This window comes from Gorilla gorilla, chromosome 1 (assembly GCF_029281585.2).
Source record: "Gorilla gorilla gorilla isolate KB3781 chromosome 1, NHGRI_mGorGor1-v2.1_pri, whole genome shotgun sequence".
Taxonomy (NCBI): domain Eukaryota; kingdom Metazoa; phylum Chordata; class Mammalia; order Primates; family Hominidae; genus Gorilla; species Gorilla gorilla.
In genome coordinates, this window is record NC_073224.2 from 5,846,261 (window position 1) to 5,862,860 (window position 16,600).

General features: G+C 45.3%; 1 protein-coding gene across 2 annotated transcripts; it reads left to right on the forward strand.

The window, feature by feature from the left end:
* Nucleotides 1–2,938: 2,938 nt before the first annotated feature.
* On the forward strand, nt 2,939–11,687 carry LOC109025062 (protein RoBo-1-like). Of its 2 annotated transcripts, none has more exons than XM_031016527.3 (7): nt 2,939–3,074; nt 6,466–6,534; nt 6,741–6,831; nt 7,067–7,180; nt 7,670–7,822; nt 9,451–9,582; nt 11,362–11,687. In XM_031016527.3, exons 3-7 carry the CDS (start codon nt 6,759–6,761, stop codon nt 11,550–11,552), a joined length of 663 nt encoding a protein of 220 aa, XP_030872387.1. In that variant the 5' UTR covers nt 2,939–3,074; nt 6,466–6,534; nt 6,741–6,758; the 3' UTR covers nt 11,553–11,687. The 2 variants fall into 2 exon arrangements, with proteins under 2 accessions (XP_030872387.1, XP_055237387.1); XM_055381412.2 differs by having other exon boundaries at nt 2,949–3,074; nt 7,070–7,180.
* Nucleotides 11,688–16,600: the final 4,913 nt, after the last annotated feature.

The window sequence follows — 16,600 nt, forward strand, 5'->3', positions numbered from 1 at the left end:
AAAAAATCAGGAAACAACAGGTGCTGGAGAGGATGTGGAGAAATAGGAACACTTTTACACTGTTGGTGGGACTGTAAACTAGTTCAGCCATTGTGGAAGTCAGTGTGGCGATTCCTCAGGGATCTAGAACTAGAAATACCATTTGACCCAGCCATCCCATTACTGGGTATATACCCAAAGGACTATAAATCATGCTGCTATAAAGACACATGCACACGTATGTTTATTGCGGCATTATTCACAATAGCAAAGACTTGGAAACAACCCAAATGTCCAACAATGATAGACTGGATTAAGAAAATGTGGCACATATACACCATGGAATACTATGCAGCCATAAAAAATGATGAGTTCATGTCCTTGGTAGGGACATGGATGAAACTGGAAACCATCATTCTCAGTAAACTATCGCAAGAACAAAAAACCAAACACCGCATGTTCTCACTCATAGGTGGGAATTGAACAATGAGATCACATGGACACAGGAAGGGGAATATCACACTCTGGGGACTGTTGTGGGGTGGGGGGAGGGGGGAGGGATAGCATTGGGAGATATACCTAATGCTAGATAACGAGTTAGTGGGTGCAGCGCACCAGCATGGCACATGTATACATATGTAACTAACCTGCACAAAGTGCACATATACCCTAAAACTTAAAGTGTAATAAAAAATAAAAATTAAAAAAAAAAAAAGAACTATTATCCTGAATAACAAATATAAAAAAAAAAAAAAAAAGACCCTCCTTCCAGTAACACAAGCACAGTCACATCTGGAGGTATTGGGGCTTAGGTCTTCAATATATGCATTTTTAGAGGCAACATTCAGTCATAACAACCAATAATGCTTAGTTTACATGCTTCTATTAGTCTATCCACATGTGTAAAAGTTGGGTACATGAGCTGCCTAATATATTCTATTTCTACACAACAATCAGGAATGTTTAGAGGAGGTGAAAATTCAAAGACTGGGGACACCCAATTGGTGCAACTTCAGGTCAGAAAATGGAATTTTGAAAGTGCTTTTTTGTGCTGAGTTGGGAACCAGTGACTGAGGAGAAGTTGCAGAATAGTTGCCTATTGCTTTACATTTGGGAGGGTGATAATGAATAAAAAACAAGCCTGTAATCTCTTGTCTGCACACATTTCTAGGGACAGAAGATGCTCCAGCATTTGAGGAGATGAGGAGTGTGGCCGATTCTACATGACCTGTTCATCTTCTCAGTAGTTCTAGCTGAAATAAAAACTTTATGTTGACTATGGCACATTGCCTCATTAGTCTTTGGGGTTTGACAGGTGATCTCGTTCTTTCTGTTTTTGTTGTTGTTGTTGTTGTTGTTGTTGTTGTTTTTTAAGAGATGGAGTTTCGCTCTTGTCCAGGCTGGAGTGCAGTGACGCGAACTGGGCTCACTGCAACCTCTGCCTCCCAGGTTCCAGCGATTCTCAGCCTCCTGAGTTGCTGGGATTACAGGCATCCGCCACCATGCCCAGCTAATTTTTTGACAGCTGATTTCTATTAAAAGTCTAAAATCAATAAATGTTGCCCCTAAAGTTGAAATCTATCATCACATAGTACTCCATGTTGTTTTCCATGTTTGAAGAGTTACATAGAAAGCCTCAAATAACAGAAAATTGCCATCTTAGATCAAGAATAAGAATCATTCACCAACAAAAATTATCAAGCACCAACTAAGTATCAGCATCACATGTGTTAAAGATGCAAGAGTGAACAAGCAGATGGAAATCTTACCCCATGGAGCTCACAGGTAGGACAAGCTACAAGATTTGCTTATATCAAAATTAATGGCATTTTAACCAGAAAAAAATCCCCCAAATTGAGTGTTAAATGATAGACCTTGAAACAATAACAATAAATATGACAAAATGGGTATCTTTATATAGAAGTTATAGTATGTTTACATAGATGTTTTATATACATATGTAAGTTCATATACGTAAGTTGTATATATGTATGACTGTCATAAAATGCTAAGAAGAAAACGTTAAGATGTTAATGTATGAATGGTCAAAGGGCTGGACAAATAGTTGTTACAGAAGACTCGCAGTTGGTAAGTAAAAGTGAAACCTCTCCAGAGTGAAACCGCTTCCTGCCTTGGCCTGCCTGTGACCTGCTGATACTTGGGTTTCAATTTATGAGGATGATTGGCAGTTGTTCAGACCTTCACATGAAGCCTCGTATGCTATGCCAGGGGTTATAACATGATAAAGGCTAGAATGGCAGGTTGGTGAGGACAGTGGGGGCAGGGCCAGGCATTCTGCAGGCCCCCAGGACACTCCACCTGGGCCTGGCTCTTCTGCCTCTACACTCCCAGCTCCTGCATCCTGCTCTCAGTACCCTTCACCCACCCAGAATCGCGGGATTCTTGCTAAAATTGGACAAGGCAGAACCACATGGAAGCCCCCAAATCAGGGCCTAGTTGAGAAGAAAGCTGAGAGAGAGCCTGAAGTAGAATTTGGTCCAGAAGACAATCTTTGTCTGACTGGGAGAACAAGGAGTGTGCCACTCTCAGAACGGAGCCCAGGAGCTGGGCTGACGGGAGGGTGGCCATGGTGCCCCCCTGGGGAGTGCTTTCGTCTGGAACATGGAGCAGAATGTTTCTGGCTCCAAGAATGATCTCAGCTGCCCCGAGAGAGCGGGATACCCACAAGAAGATCTGTGGGATGGTTCTGAAGCCGGAAGGTGTGGGAGGTGATAAAGACAGTGAATACCTGTGTGCCCGATAAGTGTCTTGGACTCTCTTCTGTTTTTCTGCAGGAATTTTGTCCCCAGGTGGGCTGCTGGCAGCTTTGCCACAGTAACAACAGGTAAGCCCAGGTCTGTGCTCACTGGGCCACAGACAGTTTGCTGAGGACCTGTTTGGGGAAGTAGGAAGTTGGCACAGAGTTGGGCGGTCCCAAATTTAATATCTTTCACATTCTATTCTCCACGTGACATGAGTGATACAGACCCTGGCTTTCTACCAGCAGTGGCAAAACAGTTCCTTCTGCCTGACGATCCCTCCTCGCTGAACCCAGCCTGCCCTTCAGGCTCCATCCGCACTGACAGCCAGCCCAGGTAGGCATCCAGCATCACTGCATTGCAGCAGGTAGTTGGATTTAACTAGCAAAATTTTAACCAAGACTACACTGTAAGTTTGGCTTCCTGGCCTCAAATTCCTCTGCCAGAAACTATCCTTATTTCTGGCCACCTCAGCTGGTCAGAGTTCATGGGAAAGTAGTATTAGGAAGAAGGGGAGAGGTTTAATGGGCCAAGAAAAGAAAAGAATCATAAAATGTATAGCCTTGGACCATGCTTTCTGCATGGGCGTGGGGACAGAGCACTGTTCTGGGAGGGAAAGGCTGATTTTGCTGTTTTCAGAAGTGGAGTAGAAACCATGTCTGCCGTGGGAATATGGCAGGCTGTGGACCCAAGAACCCTTTCTCATTAAAAAAATTCAGTGATAATCCTGTGTGATTGTATTAAAATATGGTCATAAATTTCCCCTAACATGTGGAATAGTGCCAGATAGCAGGACCTGTCAGTGGGACTGATAAGGAAATAGTCTAGAGCAGCTGATGAAGGCAAAGAATACTTTCAGGTATCTGCAGATGCCACGTCATAAGAAAACCTCAATGATGACTACTGGTGGGTAGATTTGCTGTGGTTTGTGGGCTCCATTTTTCATGGAAGGAAAGGCTACATTTCAGATAGATGTTAGCAAAAATGAAGATGCTATCCTTCTTTCTATACAACCATACAAAGGACTCTATGGGGAGTCTCCAATCAGGGGGTCCAAGACTCTGGGGGCTTCTGGATATCCAGTCACCCTGTGAGACGTCTCCTCAGTTGAGATGGTGGAGGAAAAACACAGGATGTGCACTCGTCTTATATTCTTGCTCCTAGATGTTCACTCCCACATTGGCATATGCAGAGCAGGTTGACTGGCCCCACTGACCTTGTTCCACCAACCACAACCTCTTGCCTGTTTTTGCTCACATGTTGCTAATACGGACAAGGGAAGTCCGCTGCTATGTGCCTGCACTGCGACAGGTGTGTCATACACATAGTGTCTCCATTTCCATCCTGAGAAGTAGGCATTGCCATCTTCCCTGCACGTTCCTGAAACCAAGGCTCAGACTAGTGGAACAGTGTGTCCAGGTTCACACAGTGCCCTGTGACAGAACTGGGGACAGGACGCACTCCAACGCCTCTTCTCACTGCTCTCAGCCAGCACTTCTCTATGCAAAATGATCTTTTCCCTCTTTTTAAAGAAAGCAAGAGACAACATTTTTGTCTGTTATCTTGAGGTTATGATGGAGGCTGAACAGGAGAAAGCTGGAATGAGGTTGCAGGTTGTTCTTCGTTGGGTATCTTATGTATTGTCTCTGCCTGGTTTGGCTTAAGGTTATAGAAAATGAAACCTGAATTTCAGAGTATAAAATCTTTGCCATTTCCTGAAAACCTGCCTTCAAGAAGGAAAAGCGGTGGGGCCCTGACCCCTCCTCAGTTGTCACACCATGATATTGCAAGATTTTTGCAGGCTTTTCCTCCAGGCCCTGGCAAGATGAGTTTCAAGGCAGGTGGGGTGGGACAGGCTGGTGGTGGGGGAGATGGCTCATGAAATTCCACAAGGTGGGGAGTCTGGGATCCCTTCCTAGGTTGGGGAAGACCGTACATCTTCTTTGAAAGGATAATCGATGAGAGAATGTTTAGAACGAATGCCCGAATCTGTCTAGCAAGTCCTGGCTCTGTCACTTTGTGGGGCCTGAGCAGAGTTCTGTCTGGAATGCAAGCTGGCATTTCCCACCTGTTTTGAAGGGCATCTTCTACCCTAACCATGTCTGAGGGGTTAGTGGGTCCTCTGGCCTTCTCTGAGTGCATGTTTCTGTCTCCTCTGCAATTCTTTATCGACTTTGTTCAATAAGCAAGAACTGCTATGTTTGCTGTCCCACTTCTCGGCATCGTGCTGTGCCTTTGTGGAGATTCCAGCGAGGCCTTGCTGACCTCTACACCTGTCCTGGGCCTGTCCCTCTCCTGCTTCTCCATGCCTTGGCCTCTGAGGCACCTGGACAACCCTGTTGCTCCTCTCCTGCAGGCCTGACACCTTCTTTGTCAACACTCAGCCAAAGGAGACCCCAGGAGGCTCCTTCCTGCCCACTGTAGAGAATAACCACAACATCCTGAACTTTCAGACTGTGCAATCAGGATTTCAGTGCCTGGCAGGAGGGTTTATTGCCTTTTATGGCTAGATATATCAACTTGTCCATAGATACCAATGAAGAATGACATATGTTGTAATAAGAAATTCTCAAAGTTTGCTTATAAAGGTGTTTATCTTATCTCCCTTGTCTCCCATTTCAAACAAGTAGCCTGGGATAGAACTTATGCCCTAACAATAGATCAGCAAGAAAATAAAGACAGAGGGAGAAGGAAAATGGGGTAGAGGGAGATTCCCAGTTCCTCATCTGGAGAAATATAAGCAGGTCATAAAAGTTGATTTTGGGAGGAGAAAGGAAGGGATGGACCTCATGAGAAGGAGATCTGGGAATTAGCATTGAGGAACAGCTGGACAATGATATCGGCTACGGGCCAGAGACATACCATCTCTTTAATGCCCACAGAACCCCGGGAGGGAGACTTGGTTTAGAGTACAAAACAGAGGCCCAGAGGTGTTGTGAAGTACTCCCCTCCACCCCCTGCCGTGAGGACCACTTTCTCCTAGGTCATGTTCTTTCACAAGTGGGCTTCCCACTGACATCTCCACTGCCCCTTGAATGGTGACAAGCCGGCTTCAAAAAGATGAACGTAGCGACATGCAAGAACAGCAGGAAGCAATTAGAGAAATCATGGTTTAGCATAAAATACAACTCTGAACTTCCTGGTGGCCAAAAACTCTTTTATCTAAGAATTCATACTTCATATTATTTGAAAAAGGAAGCAAGCTGTTTCTTTGAAACAGAGGCAGTTTCCCCCCTCTGACACTTAATTCTAGGAGAGATTTATTACTTGCAGTCTTCCACAGCAATGTCTAGTTCAGTCAACGATATCGCCGCTACAACTGCCTTGCATTTTGTGTCTGTTTCTGGAGCTGGATGCTTGATAAATGCCTATGCCAGACCCAGCATTAGAATTGTTGTTGAAGGACATGTGACTGGGTGGTTCTGAATTACAAGCTGTTCTTAATTCTTTTTCTTTTCAAACTTATTTGCTAAACTCACAAGAATCTTTTTCCCCAGAGAGTTTTCTACTGGGAGATCAGAGGGTCAGGAACAGTTGTTCTGCCAGTATTTTCCTAGACCAGTGCAATTTACCGCACTTAGGTTTGTGTCAAGATGATATTGATCTGCAGTGCTTAATTATTAGGCCACCTGAATTAGAGTGCTATAAAAGTAAGTGAAAGAAAGGGGTAGGGAGAGAACCCATCTTCAGGATTTTTCTCCTTTTCTAAGTCTCCTTTCCTCTCTAGGTGAGAACAGTTGCCTTCCTCTCCATCTCAGAGGCAGTCCCTTCACAAGAAGATCTGAAATACTTGAAGGTGAGCATTTCCAGTGTGGGTGGTAATATGCATGTCAGGGTGGCTGGTTCTTTGTGGGAAGGTGACTTCAAAACTGAGAAATTTGTGTCCTTAGCTAATGGGGTGCTTGCTTTGAGATGCAACAGGCCAGATCTTTCCAGCACGTGCTATAGTAGGAGCCTGGGCCCATGTCTCTGACTCCTTCATTCTCACTTGGGTCTCTGCAGTGAATCAAAGGAGCCATTATGTCCCTGTCCTCCAGCCTAAAGAGTCTCCTCACTGTCTGTGTCCTCGCTGCTTTTGTTTCCAGCACTGTGGGTAAGAATGAACAGATGCCCCTTTCTCCCAAAGACCTGAAGGGTGAAGATAGCAATAAAGTCCCTTAGAGAGCAACTGTGGGCCGTGTGGGCCTGCAGGGACCCATCCAGCCCCACAGGGACCAGGTTTCATGGGACTTTGATTCCCAGGGATCTCTGGCTATTGGAAACATCAACTATGACTTGACAGTTTTCATTCTTGAATTATTTTTTGAACAATATTTATTTCCTTTTAGTAGAGAGTTACAAATGTGCACAATGTGAACTTGAAGAGTGTAACAATGGCAATAAGAAAACTTGTGATTCCTCTCACGGCTGCTTCAGTGAAAAGAGAGAACTTAATGCGACAGGTAGGCCCCAGCCACCCTGCCCGAGCTGCTGGATGCTCAGGGCAGACAAAGGAGGTGCTTAGTGTGAGGGGTTACTTTGTTCAGAAACTTGATGTATCTCCTCATTCCTTTATGCATTGTCTTTTATCCTTTCTTCCTAAAATAATGTCCTGCCAGGAAGGAGCTAGGAGAGTATGGGGGCAGGAGGTGGCAAGGATGGGGCACTGTGTGAACACAGGGTGTCCAGGGAAAGGTCTAGGTGGTCCTGGCTCCTACACCAATCTCGTGGGGACCGTTGAGTCCTGACACTCCCTTTTTAGCAAATTCTAACATATTGTCCCTCCGTTGGTTTATTCTATGAAATGGACCAATGCAAAAGCAGTCTTTCGGAGAAGAGGAAAGACTAAAGACGCATGGAGTGGGGACCAGCAGTCCTTTAATACTGGCTGCCCATGGGGCATCACTGCCTCTGGCGCAGAGAGAAAATTCTTGGGCTTTGGTTCTGCGCAGGGCAGCAGCCCCTGAGTATCCTTCTGAGGAAAGGCTGTTCTTCAAGCAAGTGTGATCCAAAGGCCTTCTCAGCCACACTGGGGGATAAGCTCACATTTGGGTATGGCTATCAATGCTGCCAAGCTGAAGAGTGTAACAAAGCAGACTTCCAAGGTGAGGACCAGCTCAGCTCTGTGCTCTCCCTCTCTTCCTGCTCCTACTCCCAGTCCATTGATTTTAGCCTCTGTCTTCCAAGAACCAGTCCACAACCCATCTTTCTGCTTCTGAGATACCCATTGACGTTGCTTGTCAATTGCTTGTCCTTCTTCCTGTGGAGCATCACGGACAGACACCAGTCCCTTTCTGCACGGGAGACTGAGTGACAGTGGGGGACACTGAGTGACAGTGGGGGAGACTGAGTGATCCTTCTTCCTTAGACACCAGTCCCTCTCTTGAGTGACAGTGGGGGAGACTGGGTGACAGTGGGAGAGACTGAGTGATCCTTCTTCCTTAGACACCAGTCCATCTCCTGGGTGACAGTGGGGGAGACTGGGTTGACAGTGGGGGAGACTGGGTGACAGTGGGGGAGACTGAATGATCCTTCTTCCTTAGACACCAGTCCTTCTATTGGGTGACAGTGGAGGAGAATGGGTGACAGTGGGGCAGACAGACTGGGTGACAGTGGGGGTGACTGATCCTTCTTCCTTAGACACAAGTCCTTCTATTGGGTGACAGTGTGGGAGACTGGGTGACAGTGTGGGAGACTGGGTGACAGTGGGGGAGACTGATCCTTCTTCCTTAGACACCAGTCCTTCTTCCTTAGACACCAGTCCTTCTATTGGGTGACAGTGTGGGAGACTGGGTGACAGTGGGGGAGACTGAGTGATCCTTCTTCCTTAGATACCAGTCCTTCTCCTGAGTGACAGTGGGGGAGACTGGGTGACAGTGGGGGAGACTGAATGGCCCTTCTTCCTCAGACACCAGTCCTTCTATTGGGTGACAGTGTGGGAGACTGGGTGACAGTGGGGGAGACTGAGTGATCCTTCTTCCTTAGATACCAGTCCTTCTCCTGAGTGACAGTGGGGGAGACTGGGTGACAGTGGGGGAGACTGAATGGCCCTTCTTCCTCAGACACCAGTCCTTCTATTGGGTGACAGTGTGGGAGACTGGGTGACAGTGGGAGAGACTGAATGGTCCTTCTTCCTCAGACACCAGTCCTTCTATTGGGTGACAGTGTGGGACACTGGGTGACAGTGGGGGAGACTGAGTGATCCTTCTTCCTTAGACACCAGTCCATCTCCTGAGTGACAGTGGGTGGCAGAGATTGGTTCAGGGATTTTCTTTAAATGTGAGTCGGTAGATTTAAATAATTTTCTCTTCGATTCCCGCTGAAAGACTTGTCCTTCCTCATCTATTTAATTCCTCAGTCCTTCAATAGTGTCTTTTTAGACCACTGATTATCTTTTCTACCATTATTTAAATACTTGTCTCCAGCCAGGGCAGAGAGGGGGTGATTCATGAAAAGGGAAAATAACACTGAATTCCTAATAAATGTTTTTTATTACTTTACATGGAAACATCTAATACCTACTACAATCCTCCTCCCCACCTCCCCCCTCCCCCTCCCCCCATCCCCCACGCCATCCTAGTTGTAATTGTGTGTGTGTGTGTGTGTGTGTGTGTGTGTGTGTGTGTGTGTGTTTGGAGAAATCCTAGAATAACCATGATCTTGGGGATAAATAATGAACTCTTTTATTTTATCTGCCTATTCCTTAAGATACATTTTTTCTCTCTTCATTCAGTGGCTCGGAAGTCCTCAGAGCCCAATGGCATTACCTGTCCTGCCTGCTACAATGACCAGGGTTTTACCTGCCAACCAACCGACCTCGCCTGTAAAGGGGAAGAGAAAAAGTGTCTTGAGTTTGTAGGCACAGGTATCGCTATTTACCCGAGCATTTTGGTGTTCATTTTCCTAAAAGGTGTAGTGTATTAGCCAATTATTGCTGGATAACTAGTTACCCCAAAATTTAGAGCTGAAAACAACAAAGGGTTATTTTACAGTTTTTGTGTGTCAGGGATCTGGATGTGGCATAGCTGGATGGTTCTGGCTCAGGGTCTTTCATGAGGTGGAAGTTAAGGTGTCAGCAGGGGCTGTGGTCATTCGGATGAAGGGTCTGCTTTCAAGCTGGTTCACATGGTTGTTGGCAGGCCTCTGTTCTCCTATGAGCCTCATGGGTGCCTGAGAGTCATCTGGACATATCAGCTGGCTTCTCCCAGAACAAGCGATGGGAGAGGGAGAGGGAGAGGGAGAGGGAGAGGGAGACTATAGTTTTTAATAATCTAATCTCAGAAGTGACACATCATCACTTCCACTCTTGGTCACACACAGATCAAGCCTGACACAGCATGGGAGAGGTTTATGCCAGTGCATAAATACCAGAAGACGGGAACCACTGGGGATTATTTGAGAGGCTGACTGGTACACACAGCAAGGTGTGCTACAGGGCCAGGTGCTTGGTTATCCCTCTAAGGTTTGGAGGGAGACATCTGGAAGGAGAAAAAAGGAAAAGGGAAGAGAGGAGAAGAGAGAACGTAATTGCTTCCCATAGCTAGGACTGACGTTTGAGGGGGACGTGTATCACTATGATGTCCTGAAATGAGCTCTCAGCTCATTTGCAATGAAGGGGGTGATGGCACCTCAGTTCTGGTTGTTATCGTCACTACCATTATTGCCATTACCAAACCCCATGATTAAGCATTTAATTTTTACATGGTGTCATTCTGAAATCTATGGAAAGATTTGTAATTTTCCTGAGTAGGGAAGAAGTATATTTGTGGTGAAGGGCATATATACCATTCAACCATAATATTTTTCTTTCTAGATTGTACAGCTGGATGGGGGTACTGTCAGTTCTCTTCTGATCAATTTGTAAGAGGTTTCCTGGAATTAGTGGTGTTTTAGGAGCTGATTAAATGATGGGAGAGAGAATTTAGTGGGAAAAGAGACAAGCTATGCTTTCTTTGGAGGGGAAGAGAGGAAGATCTCAAAGGAGGGCCTGGTACTAGCAGGTGAAGGGCCCTTTGTCTGGATGTGTTGAGATGAGTGAGAAAAATATGATGTCATGTAGGATACAGAAAAGGGCTGGAGCTGTTGATAGTGTGGGGCAGTCTCTTTACTCCATCTTATCATGGGGATAGCACAGGCATGCAATGAGATTTCACAGTACTAATCTCCCAAGAAACTCAGAGCCCTGGGGAGAAGAGATACGATCTTGAGAGGGATCTGCAATATTTCACTGTGGTTTCCCCAAAGGAAGCAAAGGTAAGGAGAAGGACATGTACCACTGAAGTATTTTAGCCAAATGCGTGAGGTCTGACTTCTTTCTAGCTTTTTTCCCTACATCAACGGTCCCTTCCTTAGTCAGGACACAAAGGTCCCAGTCTCAGTCATGCATCTGAGAGAGCAAGGTCCCTTTGGGGTCTCTCCTCAACTGGAGAGATGTTGGGACCAGAAGGCAATAAGGCTTGGTCCCTGGATGGAGCTGGAGCCACTGTTGATGCCTCTCATGCAGAAGGCAGAAGGCAGGGATTCTGGGGCACTCTGCACACCCTTTTCTTCCACAGAGGATGCAGATAGGTTGACCTGAGGATGTGGGTGAGGAGGGGAGACAAGATGAGAGACAAGACTAACCCCTGGATCTTTCTCTTTGCAGTTAATGGTGCCCAACCAGTATTTGGTATGGGTTGTGCAACTGAAACTGCTTGCAACTTGAAGGATATGAAAGTGACAAATGACGTAAGAATCCATACCTACTGTGTGGGCAGCAGTAGTGGAAGCCCCCAGCTGACATCCATCATCTCATCAATTCTGACTGCTCTCTTTCTGCTGAAAGTCTTGCTTTGATCTCTGAGGCACCTCCAAGCCCATCTACAAATATTTCCAAGCACTTCTATAAACCTGAAAAAGTTGGAGGCCTTGAATGTCTCCCTCCCCCAACACTGCCTACCCACAACATCAGGGAATTAAAAAGCTGATATGTCCAGAAGTATGTGTGTGATTACTTGTTTGTACTTGAGGTTAAAAAAATCCTATTCACTCGTCTAATGGCTTCTTTCTTCAACCCAAGTAGCACATTTCAGAGGAAGTCTAAATGGCATCTATAAGAATCCCTGTGCTGCCATCTTTGTATGAATCGAACTATATCCTCAGCCACACATCCTGGAATGCACCTGTTTCCTGATATTTTCAGTTCCCACCCTTGATCCTTAACTGCCTATTGCCAGGGAAAATTATTTCGAATGAACAAATCACATCTGTGGGAGAGTCCTTTCCCACAGATTGTAAAGTCACAGGTACAAGGGACTCTCCCCGACCTCAGGATCCTGTGTGTGAAATTCTTGCCATATACTCTGGATACCTCTGCTTTCAAGGATGGGTGGGTATCAGGATAAAGGATGCAGGCAGAGGTGGTCTGTGAAGGTAGGTTTAAATGCTAAGTTTAAAAGACGGAGGTGCATGCATGGACAGCCAAGAGGGCTATGTCCTTACATGGCAGGGTTTGGAACCATGGCAGCCACAGCAACATTTCGTAAATGCCTGTGAACACGCAGGGGGTCCCCGTGAGGAAAAGCTTTTATAGGATTCAAACTTGCATGATGTTCTTGTGGTGCTGATCCCACAACTAAGTAACCCTGTGGTAGGCTCAGATTGACCCCTGGATTCTCCAAATTCCTGGCACACGACTAGACCACATCTCGCAGCAATTTTTGAGCTATATGTGGGCCAAAGTGAGTGCCCTTCTCCAGTATCCTGGCCCGTGGAACCCTTTCAGACATGACCCTTTATGCTCTTTCTGCATCTGTTGGCTGCGTGGGATGCACTTTGTGTCTGAGGAGGGCTAAGACTCAGTATAGATCAGACTGGTCCTTAAGTTGCTACTTGGAGGAGATCCACCTAAAGTAGTGTCCCAACCATGAATGCCCAATGTGGACCATTATGTGGGCAATAAAGAAACGCTTCTATGTTAACTCTCTGAAATATGAGGGGTTAGGGTACACCTGTTGGCCTGTCCCGACTAATCCATCTTAATTGCAATGAGAGGAGTGCAGACTACAAGGCAGAGACCAGCCAAAAGGGTTTTCTTGCCAGTTGCCATCTAAGAAGCGCAGTCTCAAGTAACACCCTGAAACTCATGAGTTATTCCTTCCCTGTGCCTGAACATGAAGATTTCTGCTTGCTTAAACTGGTCAGGGAGTTCCGAACAAACCCAGTTCACTTGCTCTGAGCCAGACCAAAGGGGAACACTTATTTCAGCCTCCGTCGTCAAGGCTGCATGACCACCCCTGCTGGGAAGTGCTCTGACTGCTTTTGCTGATTTTTCCAGAACAGAAATTGCAGATTCATGATGACGTCTAAATTTCAACCCTCTTACCTCATTTGGGGGAGTGATGCTGTCCTTTAATGGAAATATTAGAAAGCAAGGAACGTGCATTTTAGACATGGAGCTTTCAAGTATTTGCATATTGTTTTCAGCTGTTGCATGTCCAGAGTTGATCCTGGAGGTGATATATGGGTCTTTGCAGTACTCTGCCTATCAGTGAGTAGGAATTCATTTCTTCTGTTTCTCACGAGAAGAAAGGTGAATTTCAATAATGACAAAAATTTCCTAACATTTGTTGAGGGATTACTACATACCTGCCACTGGTCTAAGTGCTTTACATGTATTAACTCAGTTGATCCTCACAAAAGCCCCATAACGTTAAGTACTGTACTATTTTATTCCCATTTTATAGATGAGGAAACTGAGGCACAAAGAGGTTACTAACTTGTCCAACTAGTAAATAGTGGAGTTGAGATTTGAATCCAATCTCTCTGCAGGTGAAATAATCAAGCTGCCCAGTTTATTACTTGTAGAAATTTAGACTTTGGTAACAATTCTTTGTTCATTTTATTAATAACCTGTATCAGTTTTCAATTGCTGCCATAACAAATTACCACAAAAGTAGTGGCTTAGAAAACAATTTCATTCCTTGTTCTGGAGGCAAGAGTCTGAAAAGAATTGCACTGAGCTGACGTGAACAGGGCTGTTTTCTCTGGAGACTCTGAGGGGAAAATCCATTTCCTTGTCTTTTTCAGCTTCTAGTGGCCACCTATACTGCTTGGCTTGTACCTCCCTCCTCCATCTTCAAAGTACATCACTCCACTCTCTGCTTCCATTATCACATGACCCTAACTCCTCCTTCTTCTCTCTTACGAGAACTCTTGTGATTACACTAGGCCCACCCAGATCGTCTGGGATAATTTTCCCATCTCAAGGTCCTTAATCCATCTGCAATGTCTCTTTTACCATGTAAAATGACATTCAGGCCAGGAGCAGTGGCTCGTGCTTGTCATCTCAGCACTTTGGGAGGTCGAGTTGGGCAGATTACTTTAGCCCAGGAGTTTCAGACCAGCCTGGGCAACATGGTGAAACTCCATCTCAACAAAACAAAACAAAACAAAACACCCCACAAAAATTAGCCAGGTGTGGTGGCATACACCTGTTGTCCCAGCTACCTGGGAGGCTGAGGTGGGAAGATACTTGAGCCCAGGAGGCAGAGGTTGCACCCAGAGCTGAGATCGCAGCCTTGCTCCAACCTGGCTGACAGAGGGAGATGCTGCCTTAAAAATAAATAAGTAGGATAAATAAATAAATAAACAAAATGACGTTCAAAGATCCTGGGTGTACGGATGTGGACTTATTTGGAAGACAATATTTAGCCACCACATAACCCATCTGTTTGCGAACAAATAGCATTTTGTTTTTGTTTTTTTAAATTCTTGTAATGAAAGTGTAAACCAAAAATAAAATTCTAACCCCCTCAGTCGACTAAATACACCCCTCCTCTTGGCCAATGGGATTCCAAAGAAATCTGAAAAACCACTTCAGGCCAGGATGAGAAGGGAGTGTGAGACATGCCTCATTATACTCTCCCGTCTTTGGAATTCAGGCCCAACTAAGCAGCATTAACATTAAAACAGAGATCGGCCAGGCGCAGTGGCTCACGCCTGTAATCTCAGCACTTTGGGAGGCTGAGGCAGGCGGATCACAAGGTTAGGAGATTGAGACCATCCTGGCCAACATGGAGAAACCCCATCTCTACTAAAAATACAAAAATTAGCTGGGTGTGGTGGTGCATGCCTGCAATCCCAGTTACTCAGGAGGCTGAGGCAGGAGAATCGCTTGAACCCGGGAGGCGGAGGTTGCAGTGAACTGAGATTGGGCCACTGCACTCCAGCCTGGTGACAAAGCAAGACTCTGTCTCAAATCAAACAAACAAACAAACAACAACAACTAAACATTAAAACAGAGATCTTAATATTGACAAAACAGACTCTCTGTAGTGATAAGATACCAAATGTGGAAATTTGGTATCTTTACCAGTAAAGATACCATACATTACCAGTATAGCATCACATGACAGATAGCAGGCCCTGAAGGAAATCGAAGCATTTTACCCCAAAATAAATTTGACGTATTTTGAAATAGCCCTGCAAAGTTGTCTCTTGTGGGGCAAATGTACATTCCTTAGAGAATCCCTTTCCCTTTCCAGGTCTTTTGCTGATCCTGAGCATCTAGCAGGTTTTAATGGCCTGAATAGGAAACATTTGCCACCTCTTGCCTCCAAGGGCAGCCACCTTTGAGGCTTTCTGTACATAATGAGAACCTTGGTCTCCACAACCCCTTATGTTAACCTAGACTTGCCTTTCTAGTGATTCCAGGTCTTTAGATAATAACATAACTCTTTCAACCAACTGCCAATCAGAAAATCTTTGAAGCCACCTGTGACCTGTGAGCCCCGTTTTGAGTTGTCCCACCATTTAGGACCGAACCAATGTATATGTCACATGTATTGATTGATGTCTTAGGTCTCCTTAAAATATGTAAAATGAAGCTGTAACCCACGCATCTTGGGCACGTGTTCTCAGGACCTCCTGAAGTTGCATCATGAGTCATGGCCCTCACATTTGACTCAGAATAAAATCTCTTCAAATATTTTTTTTTTGTCAACAAAAGGTATCTATAAATGAGGACTATTGGAACTGTTACACTAAGGAAAATATTACAAAGCTGTGTTATACAATGGGTGAGGGGGAGGGTCACTGTACCAGGAAACTAATTTATGGCTGTGGCTGTCTTTGAGAGGGAATTAGCACACACAAAGCAAGTTTAGATCATCAACAGAACAAACTTTTGAGAGAGATTATAGGAATCTTTTTATATGGAACTCTGAACATTATGGATGATGTCCTACTAGATTTTTTTTTTTTTAAAGACAGGGTCTCATTCTGTTGCTTAGGCTGGGGTGCAGTGGTACAATCATAGCTTACTGTAAACTCAAATTCCTGGGCTCAAACGATCCTCCTGTTTCAGTCTCCCAAGTAGCTAGGATTTCAGGCACACGCCATGATGCCTGACTAATTTTTTATTTTTATGTTTTTGGTAGAGACAGGGTGTCTATGTTGCCCAGGCTGGTCTCAAACTCCTGGCCTCAAGTGATCCTCCTGCCTCGGCTTCCCAAAGCATTGGGATAACAGGTGTGAACCACACTGCGCTTGGCCCTACAAGAAATTTGACAAAAATGCAGAACCAATCTTCTGTTGCCTCCTGCAGAAAAGAGTACGAAATATAATGTAGACCATTGCTCCAGGTAACTGAACATAATGCAGCGTGCTTGAGGGGCTTAAAGATGAAGGGAGGAACGATTTTCCCTGTCGTAATCTCAGGTAGAGGCTGTTCTTCGCTTTCCACAGACAGAGGCTGATGACCGCAGCTAATTTCTGGCTCCTCATTGCTCTGGCTCTTGGATCCTGAGACAGAGCAGGGACCCCTCTTAGGGGTCTCTGGGTCCCCCAGGCATGGACATAAAAGAAATTCTTGAGTACCTTCAAGGAAAATTCCAGGCACCTAG